This window comes from Paralichthys olivaceus, chromosome 13, assembly GCF_024713975.1.
Source record: "Paralichthys olivaceus isolate ysfri-2021 chromosome 13, ASM2471397v2, whole genome shotgun sequence".
Taxonomy (NCBI): domain Eukaryota; kingdom Metazoa; phylum Chordata; class Actinopteri; order Pleuronectiformes; family Paralichthyidae; genus Paralichthys; species Paralichthys olivaceus.
Genome location: NC_091105.1, coordinates 2,078,972 through 2,104,675, shown reverse-complemented (window position 1 = coordinate 2,104,675; position 25,704 = coordinate 2,078,972). Strand labels below are relative to the sequence as shown.

At 42.4% G+C, this 25,704-nt stretch overlaps 1 protein-coding gene across 3 annotated transcripts in view; it reads left to right on the top strand.

The window, feature by feature from the left end:
* Positions 1–25,198, top strand: part of otud7b (OTU deubiquitinase 7B) — a 30,587-nt gene extending 5,389 nt beyond the window's left edge. For 2 of the 3 annotated variants that reach the window (XM_020106641.2, XM_020106642.2), the window contains exons 2-12: positions 11,103–11,335; positions 11,883–12,053; positions 12,473–12,700; positions 12,866–12,967; positions 13,442–13,569; positions 14,801–14,907; positions 15,241–15,368; positions 16,548–16,697; positions 17,558–17,672; positions 19,081–19,159; positions 20,072–25,198. In XM_020106641.2, coding sequence (XP_019962200.1) covers positions 11,251–11,335; positions 11,883–12,053; positions 12,473–12,700; positions 12,866–12,967; positions 13,442–13,569; positions 14,801–14,907; positions 15,241–15,368; positions 16,548–16,697; positions 17,558–17,672; positions 19,081–19,159; positions 20,072–21,553 — 2,775 coding nt within the window. In that variant the 5' untranslated portion in view covers positions 11,103–11,250 and the 3' untranslated portion in view covers positions 21,554–25,198. Of the gene's footprint in view, positions 1–11,102; positions 11,336–11,882; positions 12,054–12,472; positions 12,701–12,865; positions 12,968–13,441; positions 13,570–14,800; positions 14,908–15,216; positions 15,369–16,547; positions 16,698–17,557; positions 17,673–19,080; positions 19,160–20,071 lie in introns of all 3 variants that reach the window. The other variant, XM_069537803.1, reaches the window with a different exon arrangement.
* Positions 25,199–25,704: the final 506 nt, after the last annotated feature.

Below are 25,704 nucleotides of genomic sequence, written 5' to 3'. Positions count from 1 at the left end.
AATACGCCCAAGAACAGAGTGAAAGGTAAAGTTTAGCAGCTTTATAAATGTCCACTGTTTTTAATCTCATTCACTTTGCAGTCTGCTTTTTACATTTGTTACTTTTGAAAAACTTTTCCAAACTTATATTGAAATCTTGTGGTTTTGGAACTTGCTGTCAGTTGCCGTCCATCACTGTGTAGATGCTGTTAAACCAAAAGCGTCTGGTTTTAATCTGACAGGATGCATTGTGATCTGTGTGGAGAGGGAAGGTTTGGAGACACGTTTTCATTATTTTAATCTGCTTAATAATTAAGAGTCCTACAAATGTCTAACTTGCTTTTAGATGTCCGCACTCTTCTCTAATAAATATGTGGGTAGTGTTCAGATGGATACAAAGGCTTGTATTTCTTCACAGAGGCTTAAAAATCGATAAACTGAGGCAATCAGGGCCAAATGTGGACTTCTCACCCACAGAGTCTGGAGTTTAGGTTGGCTGCTTTCCGGAATACTGAAACCAATGCCTGATATTCTCAGAGTTTTGTGGTCTAGAAGTCTTACATCGGGACCTCACTGCACCTCTGTGCTGCCGTCAGAACGGCCCCTCTCACTCAAGCTCTGCAGCTATAACAGATACCCTCATTACTTTTTTCTGCCGTTTCAGGATTCCACCATCCTGACACTGTGCACAATGTCGTGTGGTCTCTGTGGAATGAAGGAATGTCACTTATGGTCCCATACAGCCCTCCTTGAAGCAGCCTGCTTTGTGTGGCTGTTAATTAGCACTCCTTGACTGGTCATTACTGGGACTGGCTGCGGTCGCTGTGCCCCGGGCACAAACTTGGAACCTCTGAGGTCGACTTTAATAGACTGAATAATAAACATTATAAACAGATGGAACTGACAGTAAAATAAGACCTTGGGTGCATGGACAATGTTAACGACATTAACAGTCATGATAATATCAAAGGGTTGTTCCTACATTATACAGTAATGACTACACAAATTAAAAAATCATTTTAACTTCATCTCATGAATAGAGATTTAATTGTCCAGCCATGATCTGTATTCAGTGTTTTACTTTAACAAATACTGCAACATTTGGTTTCTATTTTAAAATACTGTCATTCATTTACTTATGTACCTTCAGCTCTCCCAAGCTGAATCATAGAACCTATGGTCCATAAATCACAAGCTGCTCTCAGATGAGACATCCTGTTCAAGAGGAAGACGTCTGGGTAAGCCTGTTTATAAATAGTTGTTGCCGCTGTATCCATGTGGAAAAGTTGACCCCTGGACATAGGATAAAGTCTGTTCCTCAAGTTCAAATGTCAGAAAACTGCAAAACAAAGATGTAAGTTTATTTTCCCTCATGTTGTGGCCTGCGACGCAGGAGTTTAGGCAACAGTAGACTAAGTGAATTCAAAGATCTCTGCTACATGCTCTGCTTCACCATGACATCAGCTCTCAGACACTTTGATAAACACTTGCACTCAGACGCAAATGCTGCCCATTTCACTTGGCTGAACCTGTGAATATCAGCAAGAGTCCACATGAGACTGAAGGAAACCACTATGAAGCACTCCAAAGTTTTCCACTGTTTGTTCTGAAGATGTTTCCTGAACTGGCTTTACACCTCGTCATCTAAATATTAGGCACATTGGCACATGAGTCATTTCTAACCTTCTTTTGTACTCGTCCTGTCGGTACCAGCTGAACTCTACTTCTGTATTGTGTTGAGGTTAACTTAACAACTCGAGGCTTGGCGTAGTCAAGAACAGTTTGGCCTCAGGGATGTCTCTCTTCTTGTTAGTGAATAGCCTTGATTGGCTGATGCTTGGATGTCAAACTGTAAGAGAACAGATGAGAGTAGATTGTCTTTAATTGAGACATTAGGCGTTCACCGGGGCATTTTGTCCCTGACGTGTTCAGATGTTTAGTTGCCGGTTGTTTTTGAACTCTGCACAGCGCAGAGTTTCTATGTTTAAACTGTGATTATAGTAGATTATTTTTAGAAACAGGAGGTTGCTCTAATTCTGGCAACTCAGAGATTAGGTGGAGATTCTCTTTGTACGTTGGTTCTGTAGTTGTGCATGCGAGGATCAGAGCAGCCAGCTTAATATGTAGAAACCTACATATGAATTTTTCCTGCATGTTTTTCTGTAATATAAATGTTTAAATGTGAATTCAAATCTCATATGAGCTGATATCATCAGCCAACAGATCTCATGGTTGAGCTCCAAACAAGACTAATAACAAACCACTGTCTTATTTTGTTATTTCTCATGTTGCATTGATTCCGAGAGTAATTATCAGAATAACTTTTTTCAATTGCAGTAGCTCAAACATGAAGTTTCGAACTACTGCATCCTGAGGTTGACACATCTGTTCACTATTTACATGCTCCAAACACTCAAACCGAGGTCAAATTCATTATCTGTAAGTAGATCTTGTTGTCCTCTCTTTACTTTGCCTCGAGCTCTCACAGAAAAGAAGGGGCTGGCTGCTGAGTTCACAAGGATCAGGTTTGGATGTTTCTGCGCCAGCAAGCAGGATAGGGAGGCCGCGGGAGGGAAGTTTAGACTTGGCAGATTTTTGTGTGATGACTGGACAGCTTTTGGACTCGACCAGCTCTAGTGGCACGGCCTCCGAGAGGGCAGGCATGGTGTGGAATCTCTGACATCAGCTATGTGTGCATTCAGGCTGGTGTTGTCTTACGCAGTACACACACACACACACACACACACACAGATGCCCACAGCTGGCGGTCAAAGCTGCTGTGAGGACTGGAATGTGCTTCTTACGTGTTTCTAAATAAAATCAAATGTATTGCTTAAGGACTTTTCCGTGTAGGGAGGCGTATCATTTATCTTTTTAAATTTTTGATTCCCACTTGTTCACAAGTCAAATACGTCAAATCATTTGGATTCTGTCATTTTAAGGGAGTTCTCATCACACTGATGTATGTTCATGTGTAGTTTTTTACAGATAGTTATGGTTTTAATTACCTCCGCCACGGAGGTTATGTTTTCGCCCCTTTCCGTTTATTTGTAATCAAGTGTACGGAAAAAATACTGGACAGATTTCCACAAAACCTGGTGGATGAATGCTGTGGGGGTCAGGGAAGAGCCAATTTAATTGTAGTGTGGATCCACTAAATGCAGCGATCGAATCCAGGTTATTTTGGCTTCATTTCTGTACAGTGTGCGGAAGTGGAGATGTCTCATCCATCTTTACAGTCTATTGGCACTTACAATGTAGGCCGAGGCATGCTGGCTGCTCCTCGCTGCAGCTACACCAGGACTCTATGCTCCACTAAAGACAAAAGCTTTCTTGGACTCACATGAAGAAGCATTTTTTTAAGCTAATGGACTTGAAGTGGTCCACTAGTTCCTATAATTAACATGCCAACAGCTGTGTGGACATTCTGCTTTGCTGCAGTTCAGTGGGTTTCATTGATTTTTCTCCAATGACCAGCTTTCTAGCATAGTTCCTTTTGTCCAGGGAAATGGCCCCACAGTAATTTACTGTATTGATTTCTGAGATGTAAACCAATAGCAACTGAAGTGATCAGTCCCCTCCCCCCTGTAGTGGTTAAGGGAGAATTGGTGAGGCAGCAGAAGAACAGGAAGTAATGCATAGTGCGAACAAGCTCAACATAAAACAGAGTTTAGTGTTGTTTGCAGTCACTTAACGGTGAATCCTTTTCTTCAGTTAAAAACGTGATTTTATGAATTCATTTATTATGACTTGGAGGAAGGAGGAAGGGCCTCACATTAGCCTAAGGGGTTATTTAGGATGAAATATACATAATCTTTGGCATTACTCAAGCCCTTGGAAAGTCATGCATCTACATTATTCATATAAGACATCCAGTTGCCCTTGAAGAAACCTGATGTTGCAGAAAATTACAAAATTGCCTATGATATTGCGTTTTCTTTTATTTTGTGCTGTCTTTGCTGTAATTACAATGTTTGTGTCTGTCAACACAACTGCAATATTATCAGTGAAGAAAACAAGGCCCAGTAGAAATGATATACTGACTGAGGGAAGACGCCATAACCCTGTTGTCTTGTCTCCCAGATTTCTCGTGCCACAGCATCACAGCTTCTGTGGATTCACTTCTTGACCTCTGTCAGATCCCCTTGATCAGCGTGTAGCTCACACCATGTTGTTAATACTCTTTGTATATATCGGCACATTGCTTTTGATTAGCCTTTTGATAACTAGCAGCCGACCTGCGGCAAGTGATAGGAGGACTCATTCCTACTCTGCCTCCGAGAGCAGCCCAACTCCTGTCCACTCTTCGGTTTAGCTGATTTGCAAACTGCAACCGCTGTTTTGGTTCACGTCTTTTATCAGCTTCAAATCAGAAATGTTGTCATATTGCAGCAGCTTGTGGGTAAGTTGCTCTGTTCATAAATATTCATGTGTTCATAATATGTTCATAATATTATGCTAATCACATTAAATTGCATTGCTGATGCAAGACAACCTTGATTTAGTGCTGTAACGCTGTTGTTTTGAGCTGGAGCATCTCTGTAACACCACAATGCTTCATTTACAATAGTATGTTACTGCACATTTTACTTGCTGCTGTGATTTGGACTTGTTTTTGACCCTATTTGTATCAGTAGTATACTATTTATTGATTGTTCAGCCCTATATGAAGAATTGTCCATAGGGCTTCCTCCGCTCCTTAGCCAAGCACAGATCAGCCTCTTTCCCAGCTGTAGCTCTCATGTTATATAATGAGTCAGTGTGGGCTGACTGGGCTCAGTCAGTAACCAGATTACAGCACTCCACAGATAAAGACAGCTGAAGGACAGCCATCTCGCCACACCTTTGTTTTTCTTCCTTTCCTTGTTTTATTGCAGTGGAATAGTGTTTACTGAAAAGAATTGTTCTCGGTTAGCCCAGCCCTGTTTCTGAAAGAAAAAGAAAACACAGGCCTTTAACTCACTGAGAAAAAGATTAACAAGGAAGCTTATGCTCTGTGAACTCCCACAGAGCTTCAGGCCTGTGTCTGTGGTTGTAAGGACAGTAAACTACGCCTATCACAGACATTTAGAGCGTTCACCAAGACTGACAACAATATCAGACTGCTTGAGATTTAAGTGCATCACTCATGTGGACAAGTATGATTTCCCTACATTGTCTTTTCAAACTCCCTTTTACCAGCTGTCAGTTTAGCTTGATTTATACTGGATCTTTGAGGCTGATACAGATTTATTTGAATCATCTGAACACATACTGGTGGTAAACAGTCTTTGACTTGTTTCTTCACTTGTTGAGCTGATATTTTCTTTATCGACTAATCTATTAATAATTTTTCTTGATCAATGATATCATTTTATATATAAAACATTCGAAACACTGTCTCTCACTTATATCTACTTTGGTACTGTATGCACCAAAGTAGTCAACATATGATAAAACATGATTTATGGAATCTGCCTGGTTTGTTGGTCTGGCTCAAGCTGTCAGCGCTCGCCGCTGTGTCCAAATGCTGAAAGGTTTTGAATTCTGTCCCATCATCCCTGTGGACTGGAGATGGAGCACCAAGATCACAGTTACAATCGTGCTCCAATCCTGCAGCCGCATTGCCTACCCCTGTTTGCTTACTCATATGGTCTCGCTCGGCTGAGAGGGTGTGTTCCATTCACAGGAAAGGTTATTGTGATTAAAATAAAATGGAATGGACACATTTCTAGACGGGTCATGTCTTGACCATTAAACCAAACAACTCAGTCATCCTCTTGAGGCAGCAGACCACAGACTGATAGGATAATAAAACCATTCTGGGTCGTTGTTAAGTGTCTGTTCGGGTGTAGTTTTCAGTGCTTGTTCTTTGACCCCAGCTTGTGCAGCAAATTTCCTCATATTTCACATAATGAATGTAACATCAGGGAGCCAAACATGAAACCGCAAATCTTTTCAGGTTCGAGTCCATGACCCTTTTCACAGAGACCTTTACAAGCATGTGGACAAGCAAGTCTTGATCCAGTCAATAGACTGCATTGCTCACAGTGAAAACACAGGACTGGAGCATGACTTCACACCCACACTGATTAACACTACAGTGAGCTATGTGTGTCTGTCTCTCTCTGTCTGTTTACCTGCCTGTCTGTCTGTTAGAGTTTTCTGTGGGTCGGACAGAAAAGAACGTCCTGAGCCACACTCTGTCTGTCCATTCGTCCAAACCGTTCGTCTGTGTTAAACTAAATCTAAATAGTTTACATCATAATGTTCCCTGTGGACAAACACAAAATCCAGATGGCTTCTGTAACTCACTCTTGCAACAATGCATGTTAATTTCCTTACAATCTATAATGACGAATCATTAAAATATTTAGATTACGGACCGATCTTTCAGTTTGTTATTAAAGGTCAGTTTCCACGGACGCTGCTCATACAATATATACTTCATGGTGTTTTCATAATTCAGGTCGTGCCATATTGAGTGACCTTGCATAAGTAACCTATGCAGTGAAGCATGATGAAGCATTCAGAGCACAGGCACCTTTCCACAGAGTTGACTCAAGGCCTATTACAGAATGTTCGGTTTTTATTATTTTAAGATGCTCTTTGGATTTAGATACGTGTAGACCTAGAAAAATAGATTGTTCTATATAAATCGTCTCGTCTAAACTAATGCAGATAATTTTTTTAACTCGCTCGTAAGTTATGTTTACACTGGTACACAGAAACTGCAGTTTTTGAAGATGTGTACTTTGGAAGTGACTTAAATTGACAAACACAGAGAAAAATGTTTGTTTTGTAAAATATCCATATTAGTGTGGACGGGGCGTAACGGCCTTGACAGCCTTGAGTGACATTTCATGTGTGAATCAGATTTTTTTGGAAGATCATATCTAAGAAATGTCTTGCTTGTGTAGCTGTTTCACCATTTCCCCCTTAACTCACTGATCAGTGTCGTCATGTAATTTCCTGCATCCAAAAAGGAAATTGCCAGTTTAACAGAGTCATTTATTCTGTGCTCAGCTTCAGTGATTCAGGCTTCTTGAACCCCTCAAGCTAAGAACTGGATAAATAACTCCCCATACTCCCACTGCTGTCAGGATGATCAGGCCTCTGAAGCTCCTCCAGTTCAGCTGCTCATAGGTCAACGGTGAAAACCCAGTGGCCACACTCAGCTATGTGGTTGCACACATTCCATAAGAAGAGTATAAAAATATTTACTCCATAAATAATCCGAAGGCAACCAAAACAATCGGTGTCCCTGATCCCGGCAGTGAGTTGACCCTCTCGGTTGTGCAGGGGCTGACACAGTGGGCTGCGCTGACCTCCCTGTCTCTCGGTGATCCAAGCCATTCTCCCAGCCCTCAGCTCAGCACCCACGTGTTGTCAGCAGCTTCTGTTACGTAAGCCCTCCTGCCAGACAAAAGCTCAGCCATCCCAGACACAAATCACTGAGTGCCCCACGTTGGCAGCAGCGCTGTTAGCGTTAGCCAGTAATCCACAGGGTCTTTATTGTATAGATGTTTGTCTTTGCCGGCTGCCAAGTTGAAACATTTTTGGCCATTAAATAAAAAAGTATTTTTGACGGGAAGACGTGTAATTTTTAATGCATCGTCGCTATTTGACAGTCTTGACATCGGCTTTCCTCGAATGTCCACTCTTTTTAAAAATAAAAACTTGACTCTACCCTCTGACAACATTCGTAAATCCTACTGTGCAACATCAGACTTTTTTTTTTGCAAATAGTCGCATTGCACCACCACGATTTATCTCATTTGATGACTTCAAACTCAACCTATGTCAACTTTGATGTCATAAACCCTTTTTTCTATTCTATCTTCTATCTATATCTGTATTTTGTGTCACATCTGCTATTGCAAGACACTGTTTGTGCAATAATCTGTGTCATGTCTTTATTAATATTGCACAAATGTTAAAAGGCATCTTAATGTAGGAAGTAATCAAGTTACATTGTTGATAACATTGCTAATACACTCTGTTTACATTATGCATCCAGAAATCTGATTGACATATTGTTTTGTTGATGAAATCAGCTGATAAGAGCCTTCACATGCATATCTGTGTTTACTTTTATCTTTTCAGAATAAGCGATTCAGAAGAGATATTTATATTCAATAATAAAAAGTAGACCATTTTCTAAATTCAAGTTGTATGTATTTGGTTGTGCTTGTGTTTTCTTTTTGTTTATGGTTGAAAAAATCAAACTTCAATTACATTTATTTCTCAAAATGCTTTGAAAGTGATATTTTAGGACTCATTGCCAAATTTTTCTTAAATACATATATTGGCCAATATATAGGTATTTGAAATGTATTACCTTCTAATAACAGTATCAGCACAGGCCCCCCCCCCCAAAACATCAATGTTGGTCGGGTTCTAATGAATACAGAAACAATTAAAACAGATTTATGATGTTGTGGTGTGACCCCAGAGGCCTTGTGGGACTCAGTATGTAAGATTACATACTTTTTTTTTTTTTCTGAAGAAAGCCCACGTGACATTACATCAATTGCGTCGTAGTGGGCTCACAGGAATGGCTGATGTTCCAGGCCCGCAGTGACAACAGCCGGCCTTTTGTTGATCTGTGTTGGTACATTCTGTCCACAGCCCTTCACGGTTATCACCCTTTCCCTGATGCTGTTGGTTTTTTCTGGCTGTCAGTGCCTTGTTGTCAGTTGATATGCTTGTATTTGGAGACAAACAACGGGGATTACTCACTAAACCATTGAATTAGCTTTAAGAGTTGCAGTAAAGTAAACTAATTAAAGACTATACATTGAGCCTTAAAGGTCCAGGGCAGAGGCTTATGCCCTCATCGGAATCAACGGAGTTCTGGCTGAACCCCAATAATTATTAATGCAGGTTGGTATGCAGTGATTTTCCAGCGTTGATATTTCTGCTAGCCTATTGAAAACCATCAATAATGAAACTTTTGTAGACTCTGATGTTTTTCTTTTTTTGTTCTTTGGGTTGTTTTTCGTTGGACATAGAGTCGACAGCTCTGGAAACTTACTGTCATACGTGTTTCATGGTGGCATCACTTCATATGAGTCTGGTGTCACACGTTAATGCCTGTATAGCAACATTCTCACTCCATCACAGCCCCTGGGGCTTCTTTGTTCTTTCTTTCTTTCTTTTCTTTTTTGTTTGAGTATTATTGTCGGTCAGAACCCAGTGTAAGTCTGTTTAGATGCCCTGTGGTTTTAAATGATTAACCGTCCTCCGTCTCACATCTCTTAAGTTGTACGCATGTTGTGATCGATGAACCCGAGCGCAATGGGATTGACAGACTGCAAGAAAATGAAGAGACCCTGCAGGGGGAGACTGCTGAATGCCTGACTTTGCAGAGAAGACTCTCGAAATACTCCGCTGGCTTAGAAAGGCCTTTTGTGCTGAAGTCTGTTCCTCCTCTGCGTGCCTGCCTGCCTGCCCGGCTTTTAATAATGATGGAGAATCTGAGGGAGGCAGGGAGAGCGTGAAGCGAGGGAATGATGGAGAGAGAGAGAGAGGTGTAAGAAGAGTAAACTCGTGACTCATCAGCCACAGTGGAATAGAGTTCACTGAGTCAGAGATGAGGCAGGAACATTGGGTGGTGGATGAGCCAGGGGACGGATGGGAATAGATGACTGTAGGTAGATTTACAAAAATATATAAAAATGAAAGGTCAGTCAAAACTGGATTAGGCAGTTTGTGAACTTCAAGGAACCATAGTGACAGGATAGTTTTATAGTCAGGCACAGTAATTTTATAAATATGCAAAGAACTGTCATTATTTTTGTGTACTACTACTATTTAAATTATATGTTATGAGGAAGTACTCTGCCTAGGACTGTGCTAGTGATTAATAATCATGGGTACAACTTGGAGACCAGTACATCTCTGATATGAGCAGAGCAAATACATATATATATATATATATATGTTCTTTACTCCCTGATATCAGCACCAGAAACCCATATCAGTCTAATTTGTGGTATACTAACTAACAGCAGAGTGCTCTAGATGGACAGATATTAGAGAACAGGGCTTGTAACTGCGGAGCTGTGGTCCAGAGAACTGCTGATGTGTGTGTTCGCTCAGAACATCTTTACTGGTAAAATAAAGGCTTTTAGCTTTAGTTCCCCAAACAACATCTTTTGAGCCGGTGCTACTTCGATTCAGTCCTTTAGTCTGGCATTGATTTCCATCTACATGCTTTGTGTCAAAGGCCCCATTGATACTGACAGGTTTTCTTCCTCTCTCTCACTCTTAATAATGTTTCTGGATTGATTTTTGGTGTCCGACTGATGCAGGTCCTTTGGATTTGTTTCGGAAAATCGAAAAGTAAAATTGCCTAATTGTTTTCAGAGGGACTTCTTTAAGACATACTGTTTCCTCGTATCATGCCGTTCAAATGAATCTGACTTTATATATACTGTGTATATATACAGAGGATTTATATGAGGCCCATTTTCTCCCCTGTCATGAAAATATAGATTTTACCATGAAGACAGGAAAATATTGGCTTTTAATATCAGTATGCTGATCTGATTGTCTCTAATTGGTTTGGAGGACAAGCAGATTTTGTTTTGGCTGTGTGCTGAACACTTGTCATGGTCTCTGCTCAGACTCTTCACGATCTGTCACTGTGTCAGGGAAATTCCTGTGTTCACAAGTCATGTCTGAAGACAGGATCGAAGCCGTCCCGTGTCTCCAATGCAGATTTTCAAACGATCACAAATCGCAAAATCATTGTTGGTTTTTTTCTGAATTCATAACAAGGTTCTGTAGAAACAGGATGCAGTCTGAAACCGCCCTTATGCTATGTTGTCATTTGACTTTTATTCAGTTTCATTGCAAATGTAAGCTTTTGTGAAGTCCCTTGTTTGCCTCGGCTGTTGTCATGGGTGGGTCAAGTGACTGCAAAGGTGTCAAGTTCAAAAGCAACCAGGCCGTGTTTGAAAAGGGATTAAGACGGGTCATTATATCAATGTGCTTCTCATTCACTGTTGTAAACATTCAAGCAGCAACACTACTTTCTATCCCATGTAAGCTTTTGCTAATCTTTCTGGACAATGTTTAACTTCTGAGGAGTTAATTCCTGAATTCTTAATCTTCCTATCTCTGTCCTCTCGTTTCAGGTGTGGCTGGTAGAGCAGCTCGAGGTAGAGGATCTCTCCCCCTCACCCTCTCCCCTGGCGCCCTTTTAGGGGGAGAGCAGTGTCCTCGGTTTGTTTTTCTTCTTTTTCTGCCCGGAAGCAACCCTCCCACTTGTGAATTCATGATCACATGACCGTGGATATGGACGCAGTCCTATCCGACTTTGTCCGTTCCACTGGAGCTGAACCGGGATTGGCGAGAGATTTGCTAGAGGGTGAGTTGCAGAGTATTTTATTATTAAGCCACTGGCCTTGCTGGGACCTGTGGCTTAATAAAATACTCTATTGTCCACTGAAGAGATAAACATTTAATCATTCTTTATCAGAGCAAGGGGAGACATTTCAAATCAGGGGGAGGGCCTGAGTGGTCGTGGTCCCTGTCTCAGACAGTGCCTCTGCCTTGTCACTGGTGATTAGGTTATCATACACTAACAGAAAGAAGGTATAGCTGGAGTCAATGGGCTCCTGTTGCCTAGCAGCAACACAAGTTGCAGATAAGAATATAGGTTAAAAATTCAACGCAAGACAGTGAACAGCAGCGAACTGTGAAGACGTGCTTCAAAATTTTTATGTTTGTCCAAGCAAAGGAATGTGCTGGTGACCTTTACGTAAGACAAGGCAGCCTATGGTTGCATCAGCTCGTGGTGAATCTTTAAACTCATTAAGGATGAAATGGAAACAAGATTCAGGTTGTCACACTGGACCTGTTTGCTCAATCCCCCCTCTCTCTCTCTCTCTCTCTCTTTTTCTCTCTCTCCGTAGGCAAGAACTGGGATTTCACTGCTGCACTCAGTGACTTCGAGCAGCTTCGACAGGTGCATGCTGGGAACCTGACGTATTCTTTCGCAGAGGAGAGAACGTATCTGCCTCTGGAAAAGGAGATGGCGAGAATAGGGCGGCCAATGCTCCACCGACAAGACGAGGTGGTGCAAGGTGAGGCCACGGGGAAGTGAGAGGTTTTTATCTTTCATAACAGAGTTTAACACGGACACGTACTCTGTAACTCAGTGCCGTGTCCGACTCGTTCACAGTGAGAGGAACATTTACAGAACATGCAGGCGTGCAGGAGACAGGACGTGACTAATCTATTTCAGGGCAGAAAAGCAGTTGCAAAATTTTACTTTATGTCAGCTCTTTTTCATCCTGAGATATTTGTATTTTTCCAGTTTCATGTCCACACACTTGCCGTGAATTTTCGGGACATTCTGCTGTTTTCCCACGTGGGCTCCCCGTGACATTTTCTGGGCATTTTTCTACGGGGGCTGGCAGGAAAGGTTCCGGGAAAGGAACATAATTTCAGCTCGTTGGCGAAGATTTTCCTCCTCATCCTTTGCTCCTGTGTTTTTTTACAGCCACAGAGAAGCGCCTGTCCAGGGGGATTTCTCACGCCAGTTCAACCATCGTGTCCCTTGCCCGTTCTCACGTCTCCAGCACCGGCGGTAGCAGCAATGAGCCACTTCTGGACACGCCCCTGTGCACTTTCCAACTACCAGACCTCACCGTGTACCAGGACGACTTCCGTGGTTTCATCGAGAGGGATCTTATAGAGCAGTCCATGATGGTGGCCTTGGAGCATGCAGGTGAGAGAAACTGAACACAGGCACAAAAATATAGAATAAATATTGTTCCAGTTTAGCTCTTATACCAACAGTTTTTTTGTAAATGATTAAAACCTTTGCCCTTTAGAACTGCGCCGTATTTGTAATTCAAACAGATGAGTCAAGTTTTTTGCTGTCTGCCTGCAGGTCGACTGAATTGGTGGACAAAAGTAGTTTCAAACTGTCAGAATCTGCTGCCGCTGGCAACGAGCGGAGATGGAAATTGCCTGTTACACGCAGCCTCGCTTGGTGAGTCTAACAGACCTTTCAAACAAGACCCCAGTACTGTGCAGGTTTCACACTCTATTAACGTTCATTAAGAGAGCAGCATTGTTAGCTGAAGCACTAATTGTGTTTTACAATGTTACACTGCACACTCACTTAGCCTTTGTGGCCCACTTAGGAGCCCTAGTCCAGAAAATTAATAATGCTTCAACTAATGTGCAGGCATTGTTCCATATCTTACAGTGCGTCTACTGGATGGTAGATGTGAACATAATATTTTATGTTTTAAGTATTGAAAGCCCAAAATAGTAACTAAGTCAGCTCCAATTTCATTTACTGGTTAATAAATATTACATTTATTTTGATCTTTCAAGAGGCAATCACAATTCTTTTTTCTTCCAAACATGTCAGCAGCACAACAATGCATTTTAAGTGCAGTTGTCCTCAGGAGTTTGCAGATGTTTTGTTAAATTTTTATAATTTTGTTTTGTAATACAGGCATGTGGGGCTTTCATGACCGGGACTTGATGCTGCGTAAGTCGCTCTACGCGCTGATGGATCACGGGTTGGAGAGAGACGCACTGAAGCGCAGGTGGAGGTGGCAGCAGACCCAACAGAACAAAGAGGTCTGTTTTGTAGGCTGCACTTTTCTCTGGGTCATCTTTGTAGCTCTGTGCCGACTGTGTGGGGCCAAAGCAAAGGGTCCAGAGCCGAGAGAATGTTGTGAGCGTTTGATCAGAACGCTGCTTGTTGGGTGTCCTTGACCACACTAAAAAAAAAATACTCTGGGAGATTGAACAAATAGCCTTTGTATGTTTCCAGTTCCTTTTAAAACATAGAGACAAGAGGAAACAACACAAGAGACAAAACACTGATATGGCACAACAGTCCTATGCCATCACTTACATTATACTGCTTTTCTGTAGCAGTATAACATTTGGAGCTTTTTGTTTTCTGGTATTTAAGCTATAGGAAGACATTTTTGTTTTGTTTCCTCTGTCCTTCTTAGAGGCTGTTTACAGGACACAATGATCAAGCATCACAAACTAAGGCCTTGTTCACATCTGGTTGACATGCGTCTCAGGTGATCTGATCTAAGTACAGTTGTGGACATATTTGTCTGATCCCTCAGTCCGTATTCCGATAACCTGGTCTGGGCGGCACACGTCCACATTCTCAACTGACACCCACTCAGGAATTTGATTTGGTTTTGATCACACCAAGACAGTTTGTATTGTTTTGATTTATTTATTTGATTTTCTGGCAGACCAGCACAGGAAGTGCATTGCCTGAATGTAACTGAGATCCGATAACATGTATTTTAATACCAAGTCTGAACACTTGTGATCAGATCACACAAGACACATAAGAGGTGTGAGCAGAGGTTAAGTTTGTTTTCCATAGTGCCTGCACACAGTGTACAGACGCCCACAGAGGACAAGCCACACGCATGACTGCCTCATGTTCAGCCATTCGTCAACAACTACTGTATCTCTGAGGTGTCCTTAAGAAAATCACTTAAACCAAAACTGTTCCAGAGGAGCGGCTCTGTGGGCAGCGGCAGATGACTGCGGCTGCACTGGGAAGCTTTCTTTGTGTGAATGTGTGAGAAGGGGAAAAAAAAAAAAAAGGTTTTCTTCTTCTCCATATATGGTGGTTAAAATGAGGATGTTGATGAGGCTTCTAAAGCTTCTGTTCCAATGACACAGGAGGTCGTGAAAGCTCTGGTTTAATCTCTTCTCTCAATTGTCAGCGTGTAACCTTGTGGTAAGATGCCATAACGCACCGCACGCTTTTGTGACATTCGACACTCGCTCTCTAAATGTGTGTTTGCGCGTGTGTTTCCTTTCTCCTCAGTCTGGTCTGGTGTACACGGAGGAGGAGTGGCAGAAGGAGTGGAATGAACTGTTGAAGTTAGCCTCCAGTGAGCCGAGAATACACTACAGCACCAACGGCACCAACGGGTAAAGGCTGGTTCAGACAAAGCAGAGACTGTTAACCCACCGCATACTTGGTCACACTCATGTTTTTATTCATGAACAAACAACTGCGCTCACAATCAGAACTGAGCGGCTGGTCCTCATTTAAGTTCATCTGGAATTTACTTTATTATAAATAATGATTTTTTAAAAATGTTTTGTCACTTTTATTCTCAAAGCCACTTTAAATTCAGCCAAGTCTCAATATTGTTCTTTTGTTTTTGCAAGTTCCTTAAAAAAGATTTGCTTTACATTAACTTAACTTAACTAAACCACTGTGTGTGTGTAAACCAGAAGCTATGTTGCTGTTGTCCTCAGGGCGGAGTCTTCGGATGAACCGGTTTATGAGAGTTTAGAGGAGTTTCACGTCTTTGTGCTGGCTCATGTTCTCAGACGACCCATAGTGGTGGTGGCTGACACCATGCTGAGGGACTCTGGAGGAGAGGGTAAATATTCCAGCCTTGCATCACTAATGCATGTTGTGTGACGTGACGTGAAAGACGGATCTGTCAATGATCGAGTTTGATTTATTGAAGTAGTGAGAGCTACTACCAAACACTGACCCATTTCTGTGCATGCACGCAAACATTTTACTCACAGAAAGCCATGTACTCAGGGATTGCAGTTGTCCGTCATTATGTCTGTCAATTAGTAAAAAAGATACGCAAGTTGTTGTGACACATTGAGTTCAGCGGCGGGATGTGTCCGGCGTTTCCTCAGCTGCCTCAACCTTTAATACATGAAATATACCTAAACCTCAGGGGCACGTATTTCCTCACTACACAAGGGCTTCAATGGGAGGATGAAGCCGAAAAAAAACACTGGAACAACAATCAGATAACCTTGTTCTCTCCTCTCCATGTCTGACGTCAGCAGGTGACACTTGAAATGACGCGCTAGCTTGCAGTGCATCCCTCTCTGTCGGTCTCGCTAACCTCACCCGGCAGTGCAGAGCCCGCCACGTGCAGCACTGTGAAATACAACTATTACACTTATTAAACGCAAACTGGCAGCAGTGTTTACAAACCACAGCCTGGAAAAGATCGACAAAATCAACCGTGATTCGTAATAATATCCGTCAAGTATTAAAGTCACGGTGTAGGTCGTATGTCCTTTTTGAAAATTAATAAAAAAAGAAATCTGGGAGAGCCAGTATGAATGGGTCTTGTGCATCTGGTGCAGATAAGATTATGGGTCAGGTAGGAGGGGGCCCGCTAGCTGGGAGGTCAGAATCAGGACCAGCTCCGGGCGTATCAGGACAATCAGGTCAACCAGTGGACCATAGAACAATCCATAAAGTTCTTACCGGTCGTGTCTGTCTGTTACCGACCCTCTAATGTGCGTTTACAATCTAGACTAATGCAAAAGTGCCACGCAGCAGAGAGCACATGTAACCGAGCCCCACTGACCTGTTCCAAACCGGAGCCAACCCCCTCTCAGCCCGTTACAACTCTAACCTCTGCCACATCCTGCTCTCCTGCGAGGAAACTAAAGCAATAGTTTGATTGTTGTCACAGCTTTTAATTTGCTTTGCTTTTGTCAACACTCTCAAGACCCTATCCCGCTGTAAACCAAGCTTGAGTTGTGTTTTTCAGCTGGTTAATGTCCTTGTTGTTCTTCCCCAGCCTTTGCTCCCATCCCGTTCGGAGGCATATACCTACCGCTGGAGGTGCCAGCTGCTAAGTGCCATCGCTCGCCGCTGGTCCTGGCGTATGACCAGGCGCACTTTTCAGCGCTGGTCTCGATGGAGCAGAAGCACAGCTCCAAAGAGCAAGGTAACGCTTGGCATCATCATTCTATTTAACAGCCTTTTAGTGCGCAGCTGATATTTAAAGACGTCAATAAAGTGCAATCATATTTTTACATTAAATTCTTTAATAATTCAGAGGGTTTATAGCCAAAGGTCTGGATTAATCACTACATGCTTCTTTTCTCATTTACCACTTTAGACGTTTTTTAATCTTGACCTTTCTTAGTTTATTTGAGAATAGTGACTAATGGCCCTTGGGCTCTGGAGTGTATCCAGTGACCTCTGTAGCTCAAGAGCAAGGAAGCAAGTGAGCAAACAACCACCTGCTAGTGTTCACGTGAAATGATATTTTGATAATGATTGATTCATTGATTGATTTTTATGATCGTGTAATGCACATTACGTGCCCAGCCTTATTTAGAAGAGGAAAGAGTACAAAAGAGAAAGAAACCATAGTAGCAGCCTCAACAACCAAACTAAACTAATAAACCATGCAGACTTTTTTTTTTCTTCAAAGATTTAGAAATAAAGCCAGCCAACCTGTTAGCATTGAACTTAAACAAACATTTAATTCTGTGATTCTATTCTCTGTAATTCTAGATTTCTGGATTTGTGATATTTAATTCATTCTCAACTTCGCTTAATTCGATTTAAAGATGGTTATTGTTTAATTGTGTTTTTCACCTGATAAAGTGAGTGACATTTTAAAGGAACACTGACTGCTGCACAATTTGCAAGATTATTCTTAAAATTCAAGCTGCTGCTCGGACATTGAGTTCATATAGGCTGCAGAGAGTGGGAAATGTACAAGCACTTCTGCCTGTAGACAATCCAGGGTGCTGAATAAAAAGAAATTTATCTTCCTCCCCCCATCTCTACCCGCAGTCGTGATCCCTCTCACGGACTCGGAGCACAAAATGCTGCCTCTGCACTTTGCTGTGGATCCTGGGAAAGACTGGGAGTGGGGCAAGGATGACTCAGACAATGTGATGCTAGCAAGGTATGGTCTTTCAAAAGAGGACGTCATCCAATCACATTATTTTCATCAGGTATAATTTCTGCATTCAGTGCTTTCCACAAAATTACTTTAATATATATATTAAAGGATACAAGTGAAAAAGAGAGGGACACTTGCATGTGTACGATGCTACAGACAGCAGTGTGTCAGTGTGTAGGGATTGACCCCTGACTCCAGATTAGCCACACTCACTGCCAGCGACAATAAGATTAGCTCTAAATACCTTCTATGAATGGAGCAGGAGAAGGAGCACCAAAATAGCCGCTCGGTAAGAAAAACCTTGTTTCGTCAGCTGGTGACACTGCGGATATCTCATTTAGATGAAATGTTGGTCGGAGATGATATTACACGAGAGGCTGTTAACATTGTTTGGAAAAGGTCGTTGAGTTAAAAGGCTATTTATTGCAGAACAAGATGTCATAACAGCAGCGAGAGGCTTTTGCCATTTGCAGCATCATTCAGAGCCAAAATACCACCAGTGTGGAAACATAACATGCAGTCTTGTTATTAAAGACCAGCATTACATGTGTATCAATTTAACAAACTGAACTATCACCATCCAGAATGGTGATGGAAAACAGAAACACAGCCTCACCACTGTGATGTTTGTCAACCATCTCCCAACCTTGGCGGAAATTGAAGCCGATGGCGATTGCACTGGTTGCAAGTTTGTTTCTATAAAAGAAAATGAGAATATGATTTTCCCGAGGAGTTTATGATCTTCATCTCTAGTTTCAAGTCTTCTTCATTAGAGCATCATGTTCATTGAGTAAATTATGGTGGTGTAGGTGGGCGTGCAGTGTCCTCAAGCTCTCAAGTCAGGCTCCACCCCCTCGGTCCTCCAAATATGGGCACCAACCGAAGGGTGATGTCACTGCCCCTCTCTCTTGGTCAGAAGGAGCATTTCCACAAGTGTCTTGTTTGTGTAGTGTTAGCAGTGTGGCAGAGTTTGCAGACTTTGGGTCTCTGCACATTCTGTGGGATGATATTTTTTCAAATGGTGGAAAACATTTGGTGTGTTTCCTGTCCTATCGGCAGTTTAGCCAGTTTTATAAATAGAAACCATTTCGAAATCACAGATTTTCTGTGACCCTTTTCCACCACAATTTCCTCGTCTCGTGCAGACATCTGACTCTGCTCACAGTTGCTAAGTTTCCAAACATGTGTGTGAGGTTTTCTCCCCTTGCTTTGGCCATAGACATGTCAGGTAAGAAATACTATTGTCTAATAGTGTTCTTGTGAGGACGAGGGTCGTGCCAAACTCACGCAGAACGTGAATCGTTATTGTAATTTACACATTATCATCATCAACAACAACCTCGTTTTTCTGTGATGGTCTTCGTCTCTTTGTCTCTCGTTCTCTCCCACTCACTGTCACTTCTCCTTCCAGTGTGGCTCTGTCTCTGGAGGCCAAGCTCCAGATGTTGCACAGCTACATGACGGTCACCTGGCTGCCTCTGCCCTGCGAGGTAAAGATCCAAGTCCACACATTCATCCCCGGCGATGTTTGCTCCTCTGTAGCGGAGAGCTCTATACAAACCTGCTCTGTAAACAGATTGAATCATATGAGTTATTAGACATTCTGTAAAAAAAGAAAAGTGAATTATTTTTCAAATAACCATGAAGCCAGCAGAGTGTTCCAAAGACTCATTCAGTGTTTTACCAGCCAAATCCAGTTTTGGACCAAAAAAAAAAAAAAACACCTTGTAATGTGATAATCACATTGTTGCCAAGGTGGTTTGTTGACTTCAAGTGTTACAGCCGCTTGTGATTAGTGTTAATTTTCCACACTCATTATAAACCAGGGCAAGATTTTTTGTTTCCCTTACACATAAGAGCAGCTGACTGCTGCACAAACCATTTGTGAAAACACAATTTGGTGGACCTTCCAGGTCAAAACGTCACGCCACACAAATGACAAAGGTCCCCTTGTGTGCTACATGCTAACACCAGGCAGCTCGGCAGGACAAGTTTATAGCATTTTCATGGCTGAGCTGCAGCGATTTTGGCAGTTCCGTAACTGCTGCTTGTTCGGAGCTGCACGGCTTTCTTTGTTATTCTTTACAGCTTCTTTAGCACGTCAGTAAATATGAGAAATGCCTCTGGAAACAGTCACTTGACTTTTTCTGCACTGGTCTGCAAAAAAAAAAACAACTCTATGAATCACTCTTTGAAAAACTGCTATGTCTTGATTTTTTTCTTCCCCACACCTGAGAGGCATGAGCCTGGACTGTAGTGAATGTGATGCAGGACACTGACACTGAACTAAAAGTGATTTCTTGTAAAATTTTAAATATTTTTAGTTGTCAGTGGGTTGGAGGTGATATCACACACATCTACAGTATTTTTCCAGCTTGTGCTTCTGCTTTGTTTCTCTGCAGCAAGCGCCTCTGGCACAGCCCGAGTCTCCCACTGCATCGGCAGGAGAGGATACACGCACGCCTCCTGACTCAGGCGAGTCGGACAAGGAGTCAGTCAGCAGCAGCTCCAATGGCAACTGTGACACAACCACAGGATCAACGGCCTATGGAGGCGGATCCTTGGCCAAAAACAGCTCCTCGTCCTCATCTAGTTCCTCTAGCAGTGGTTCGGCAGGGACAGGAACAGCAGGGAAGGACAAAACCAAGAAGGACAAGGATAAAGACAAGAAGAGGGCAGACTCTGTGGCCAATAAGCTCGGCAGTTTTGGCAAGAGCCTGGGCAGCAAGCTGAAAAAGAACGTGGGCGGACTGATGACGGGAAAGAACGCTGGGGCTGGAGGTGCCAAGCAGGAGGGCGGGGAGAAGAAAAAGGGCTCGTTTAGGGGGAGGAAGGGCAGCAAGGATAGCTCGCCTTCAGCCCATGCCTCAGAGGATTCTGGGAAAGGCTCCCCCTCCTCAGGTAGCGAGCGTCTCAATGGAACAGGAAGCAGTATGAGCAGCAGTGGTGGGAGCAGTATCGAGAATGAGACCTACAAGTACAGTGCAGATGTGAAGGTTAGCATCGGCATCCTACGAGCCGCCATGCAGGGTGAGAGAAAGTTCATCTTCGCCAGCCTCCTCACTACGAGCAACAGGCAGCCCTTCCAGGAGGAGATGATCCAGCGCTACTTGGCCGACGCAGAGGAGCGCTTCCGGGCGGAGCAGGAGCAACAGCGTCGTGATGTAGAGAGGAAAGTAGTCACTAATGGCGTCCAGCCATCTAAGAAGGAGGTGGTTGGTGGTACGGAGCTGAGTTATCGGCCTTATGAGGCCAAAGAGGTTCTGTCAGAGAACTCGTCACCTTCCTTCAACCCTCTCAAATCCTCTCCTTTGAGCCCCTCTATGTACTCTGGGGTCATTCCCATCCCCCGGCCCTCCTTCATAGATCAGACTCCTGCTGCGGCACCCCTCACCCAGCATCTTCACATGCATGGCTACATGGAAAATCGGCGCCAGCTTGCTGGCGGCTCCCCAGTAACCTCCTATCCCGGCCTCCCAGCGTATGCCACGCTTCCGCGACACTGCCCCACAACACAGGGACCCTCACACCCTCAGTACAATATCCCACAAGGCCCCTCCTCCCTCAGTCCCTCCCGCCTTGCGCCCTCATACCCCCCAGAGTTCGTTCCACCAGATTATCCTGTGTCTGAACCTGCTGCTGCCGGGAGCTACACCAACGGCTTCCGGGATATGCACCCCAACCTAGACTCTCGGAGTGGGCAACCACCAGTCAGACACTACTCGCTGGGCAGCGCCGGTGGTTTGGCCAGCCTGCCGTCCAGCCGCTGTCGGACTCCCAGCTGCACCTACTACGGACACCCGGAGACGGGCAACTACTGCTCCTACTGCTACCGGGAGGAGCTGAAGAAGAGGGAGCCAGAACCGACCATCCACAGGTTCTGAGCGGACCTCGCTGTGGCTTGAATTCGTTGAGTGGCCTTTTCAGTTTAAGTGGCGGCTGGGGGCGGATCAGCCTCCGTGCGGACAAGAGGACGTCAAACAGCTCCCTCCTTTTCTTAGCTGTGTCACCTCCACGTCAGAGCGTGACGGAGAGTCGATTACAGAATAAGCAGGGTTGTTTCTGACAGCAGGGGAGATGGTATTAGACCATAGGACAAACTAACTGCACTTCTGTTACATTTTGCTGTGGCTCTTATGCAGGTGTCGCGTGTGTGTTTGTGTGTGTGAGTGTGTGTGTGTGCGAGTGAGAGTGTGTGTGTGTGTGTGTGTGTGTGTGTGAGTTGCAGGCTCTCCTCCTGTATCAGATTTTAACGCCTTGCTATTGTCTCCTCCTTGTGGAGAGAATGTATATTGCAGGCAATACATAACACTTATCAACACTCAGTGCATGCACACATACACACCAAGTCAGACTCACACTACACAAACAGCGATGCAAGCACAAACAAAAGGCACGAGTGTCTCCTCTCCAGCTGTGGTCTGAGATAATGTTTGGGTCGGTGAATTAAGGGACGTTTGAGCATTTTGAAGTCACATCCTCTGAGGGTGATATCAGTGATTTCATCTTACACTACTGTTACTAGATGCTTGCATCACACGTACCTCGGGAAACAGCAGAATTAATCCTTTTTTTTCGTTCGGTCACCATTTGCATAACGCAAATTGCAACTAGCGTGCAATGCTAATCATTAAGCGCTCTGTAGGCTGCTGTGGTGCTAATGTTCCAGATTGCAAACACATAAATGTTCGTGCGTCCTACACAACCTGTCCTGCGTTGTTAGCAGTATCTCTCTGGCTAAAAGCAAAATATACATTTTGTCCAATCATATATCTAAACATTGGATTTTGAAGATGTCAGCAGTCGGTCACATTACTGACCAGGCATAGTAGAACAAGAAGACTAAAGCAACGTAGCTCGACAGTAAGAAGCTGTTCCCAGAGCCTGATTCAGAGGATTTCACATGTTGGTTGGAATTTTTCTTCATTGGGGGTTTTTCTGTTTCTGTATAACGATGGACGTTGTTGAGGCGTCTGATCATCGTGACAACACACTACAAAGTCAAAATGTCACATCCAGCACAGCAGATTTTGGAGACACGTGTGAATATATAGCATTTCAAATAAGGTTTGTTTAAAATGCCATGCAATACAATTTTATTTAAACCGGTGACATAAAGCTGCATCAAAGTAAAAAAAAAACGTCTGCCGTTGTAATCGTCTCCAACAAATTGCTTCCTCGCACTTGTTGGCTGTTGATGCTCAAAACTAATAATTCTCTTTGCACTGACAAATTCTGGTTCTGAACGTCACGACAAACCCTCGACGCTCTGCTGCTTTCTAACATCCCACCATCACACAAAAGGTCGACGCAACATCCACAGAGGGGACAACCTTCCTCCTCGCTGGTTTGGTCGCCCACTGCAAATTTTAAACTTCTACTGAAGGCGGTTTTTCCTGACTCCTGGCATTTGTCCCGCCAAAACCTGATCTGTCTTTTTTTGCACAAAGTCAAGCACTTTCCTGATGTCCGTCGACACCGTATGTTTTGCTGTTTTTGGAAGTGGCCTGACGGTTGTCCTGTGTTCATCTCTGCAGACACTGCCACCTCTGTTCGTGGGAAATTAGAGCCCTGAGGGTTTTCTCTAAAGGATTCAGTTACTGTAGAGACACAGCATTTCGGTGCAGTGTCACCATCTAACTCAACTTCCTAGTTGCCTTTTTTGACGTCTGTCCTTGCGGCATCACCGTGTATTTCCTCTGAAAAGAAAAAAACATATAAATCAAATAATCCACTGCTCGCTTTCATTGCCTGCAGTTTTTGAGACTACTGCCCCCTAAATTTAAAATGTTAATATTATTTCCATTTGTGTTGACGCTTTTGAAATAATACAGTTATTCTCTCTTCAGTTCTGAAAACAGTATCAGTGAGTTGATACCAGCTGATGTTCTGTCTTTGAGTTTTCCTTGTTATTATTTTAAGGCTGTTTTTGTTGTGCGAATGTCAAAATGACTACTTAAATACTGAAACAATGATAAGCCATGGTAGCGTGACACTCGTTGCTCTACTGCTCTGGCATGAAGTCCGATAGAAAAGCACAATTTAGTATGCAAGTCACTGCCTTGCCCAGTTGAGGGCGCCCTTGATTTAGTTTTCTTCTTTTAACCCAGTATTTGGAGTTTGCCCTTGTTGCTCTAAACCCAAACTACAAACACAAATGACCAAAATTTCAGGGGAGTAAACTTCACAAGTACTAATTTAACACTATAACAATATTTTAACAGTATTGTCCAACAACTGCAGATGCTGTTAAATGAAGGGGGAGAGGCTTTTCTTTTTTTTTTGCCGTGCATTTAAACCCACAGTTTCCCAAGAAAACATTTGCCGTGTTTGTGTGTTGACGTGTTCATGCACTAGCATTTTAAAATCCCCATCAAATGTTCTCTTCCTATGGGAAAGTGATGCCTGTTTTTGAAAAGACATGTGTATGTGTGCATTCTCTCTGTCCTCCCTCCAGAGTAATAATTTAGCTTAATGAATCCATTTTCTTATTTTTATTTTTGCAATGAAACGGATGCCTCAGAACTGTGTAAAACATCAGGCTAGACTTTTTTGTATTTAAGATTAAAAAAACAATGAGAGGTTGTGTGAATATGTTCCATGTTATTTTTGTAAAAGCCCAAAGTTTTACAGTGTTTTTAAAAATGGTAAGAATGTATATTGTTGGATACTGAAGCAGGAATGGACGATGAGCTTGTAAGAGCCTGGGTTTGGTGTAGAACTGTATTTGAAGGCGACTCCCAGACGGGCCTCCTGAAAACTCGAGGCTCCCTCATTGCAAACTAATTTCCTTAACGCTGACCTAACAAGATACCATTTGAGAATATATATTTATAGTGAGATTTTTTTAATAGGTTTCCTTGTGGAATGTTTAGTTCAGGCGATTTAGGATGTTCTTTCTCACGTGGCTAATTGTCATAGCAGTCTGGCTTTTATTTGTTTTGCGTTTTGATTTGTACATTTCATTTTCCGTTTGGTTCTTTTCCTACCAAAACAAACCCCACGCTATGCCGAAACACGACGGTGATGTTCTTGTCGACCCGGCTCGTTTCCTCCAAACCAGAAGAGAAATGGCTCAGAATTAGTTTTGCAACACAACTGACCCAAGTATATTTTTATATATTATATTGTAAAACACTGTCGTTTCTGTGGGAACAGAAAACTCATCATCGGTGACGTTGACATGAAATACTTAAGAGTTGCATGGGACTGGAACTGTTGCATGTAAACCACAATTCATTTTTACCAAATTTGTGCATTATTTGAACTTGATTTCAGTTGTCCTGGTATTTTAATCTTTTTTTTTTTATTATTTTATTTTGTTTCATCTTATTTTTTTAAATCTTTGTAATGTTTAGTTTTTTGTCTTTGAGAGGAGCGTCTCCTGAGGCTGTGTGACAGTGCAATCTGGATAGAAAGAACATCAGATTTTATGTTAGGTTGTTATTATTATTATTATTATTATTATTATATTATTATTATTAATTTTTTGCACCGTTTGAATAAATTCTCATTGTATTTCAAGAACACTGCTGCTTCTCTCTTTTGTGTTTTAAAATAAAACCTTTAGAGCAGATGATCACTGATAAATTACTGAACATATACAACAATTTTTTACACATCTTAAATTTGATTATTGGAAATTTGCATATCAAGTAATAATTTATAATTTAAAATCAAATTGTACGCTTTCCTCTTCTCTTCCGTGTCATTTATAGTCTCATAATCCAAAATGAAATTCATTAAAATGTAGAATTATATCACTTATTTTGCTTTTTTTTTTTTTGTAAAAGTCCAAAACAAAAAATTGTATGGACATTTTGCATATGCTTGAAATCTAACTCAGGTTATAAGGTTTTTTTTTTTTTTATCATATAAGAGAAGCTTTAAATAATAGAATAGAAATAAAACCGATGTATAAAATAGACATTTTAATAGCGTCCTTGTCATTCTGCATTAGCTCTGACCTTGTTGCATTATACATTGATGAATAAGCTCAGATGATGCAAGGTCCTGTGTCTGAGGCTGTTTCATG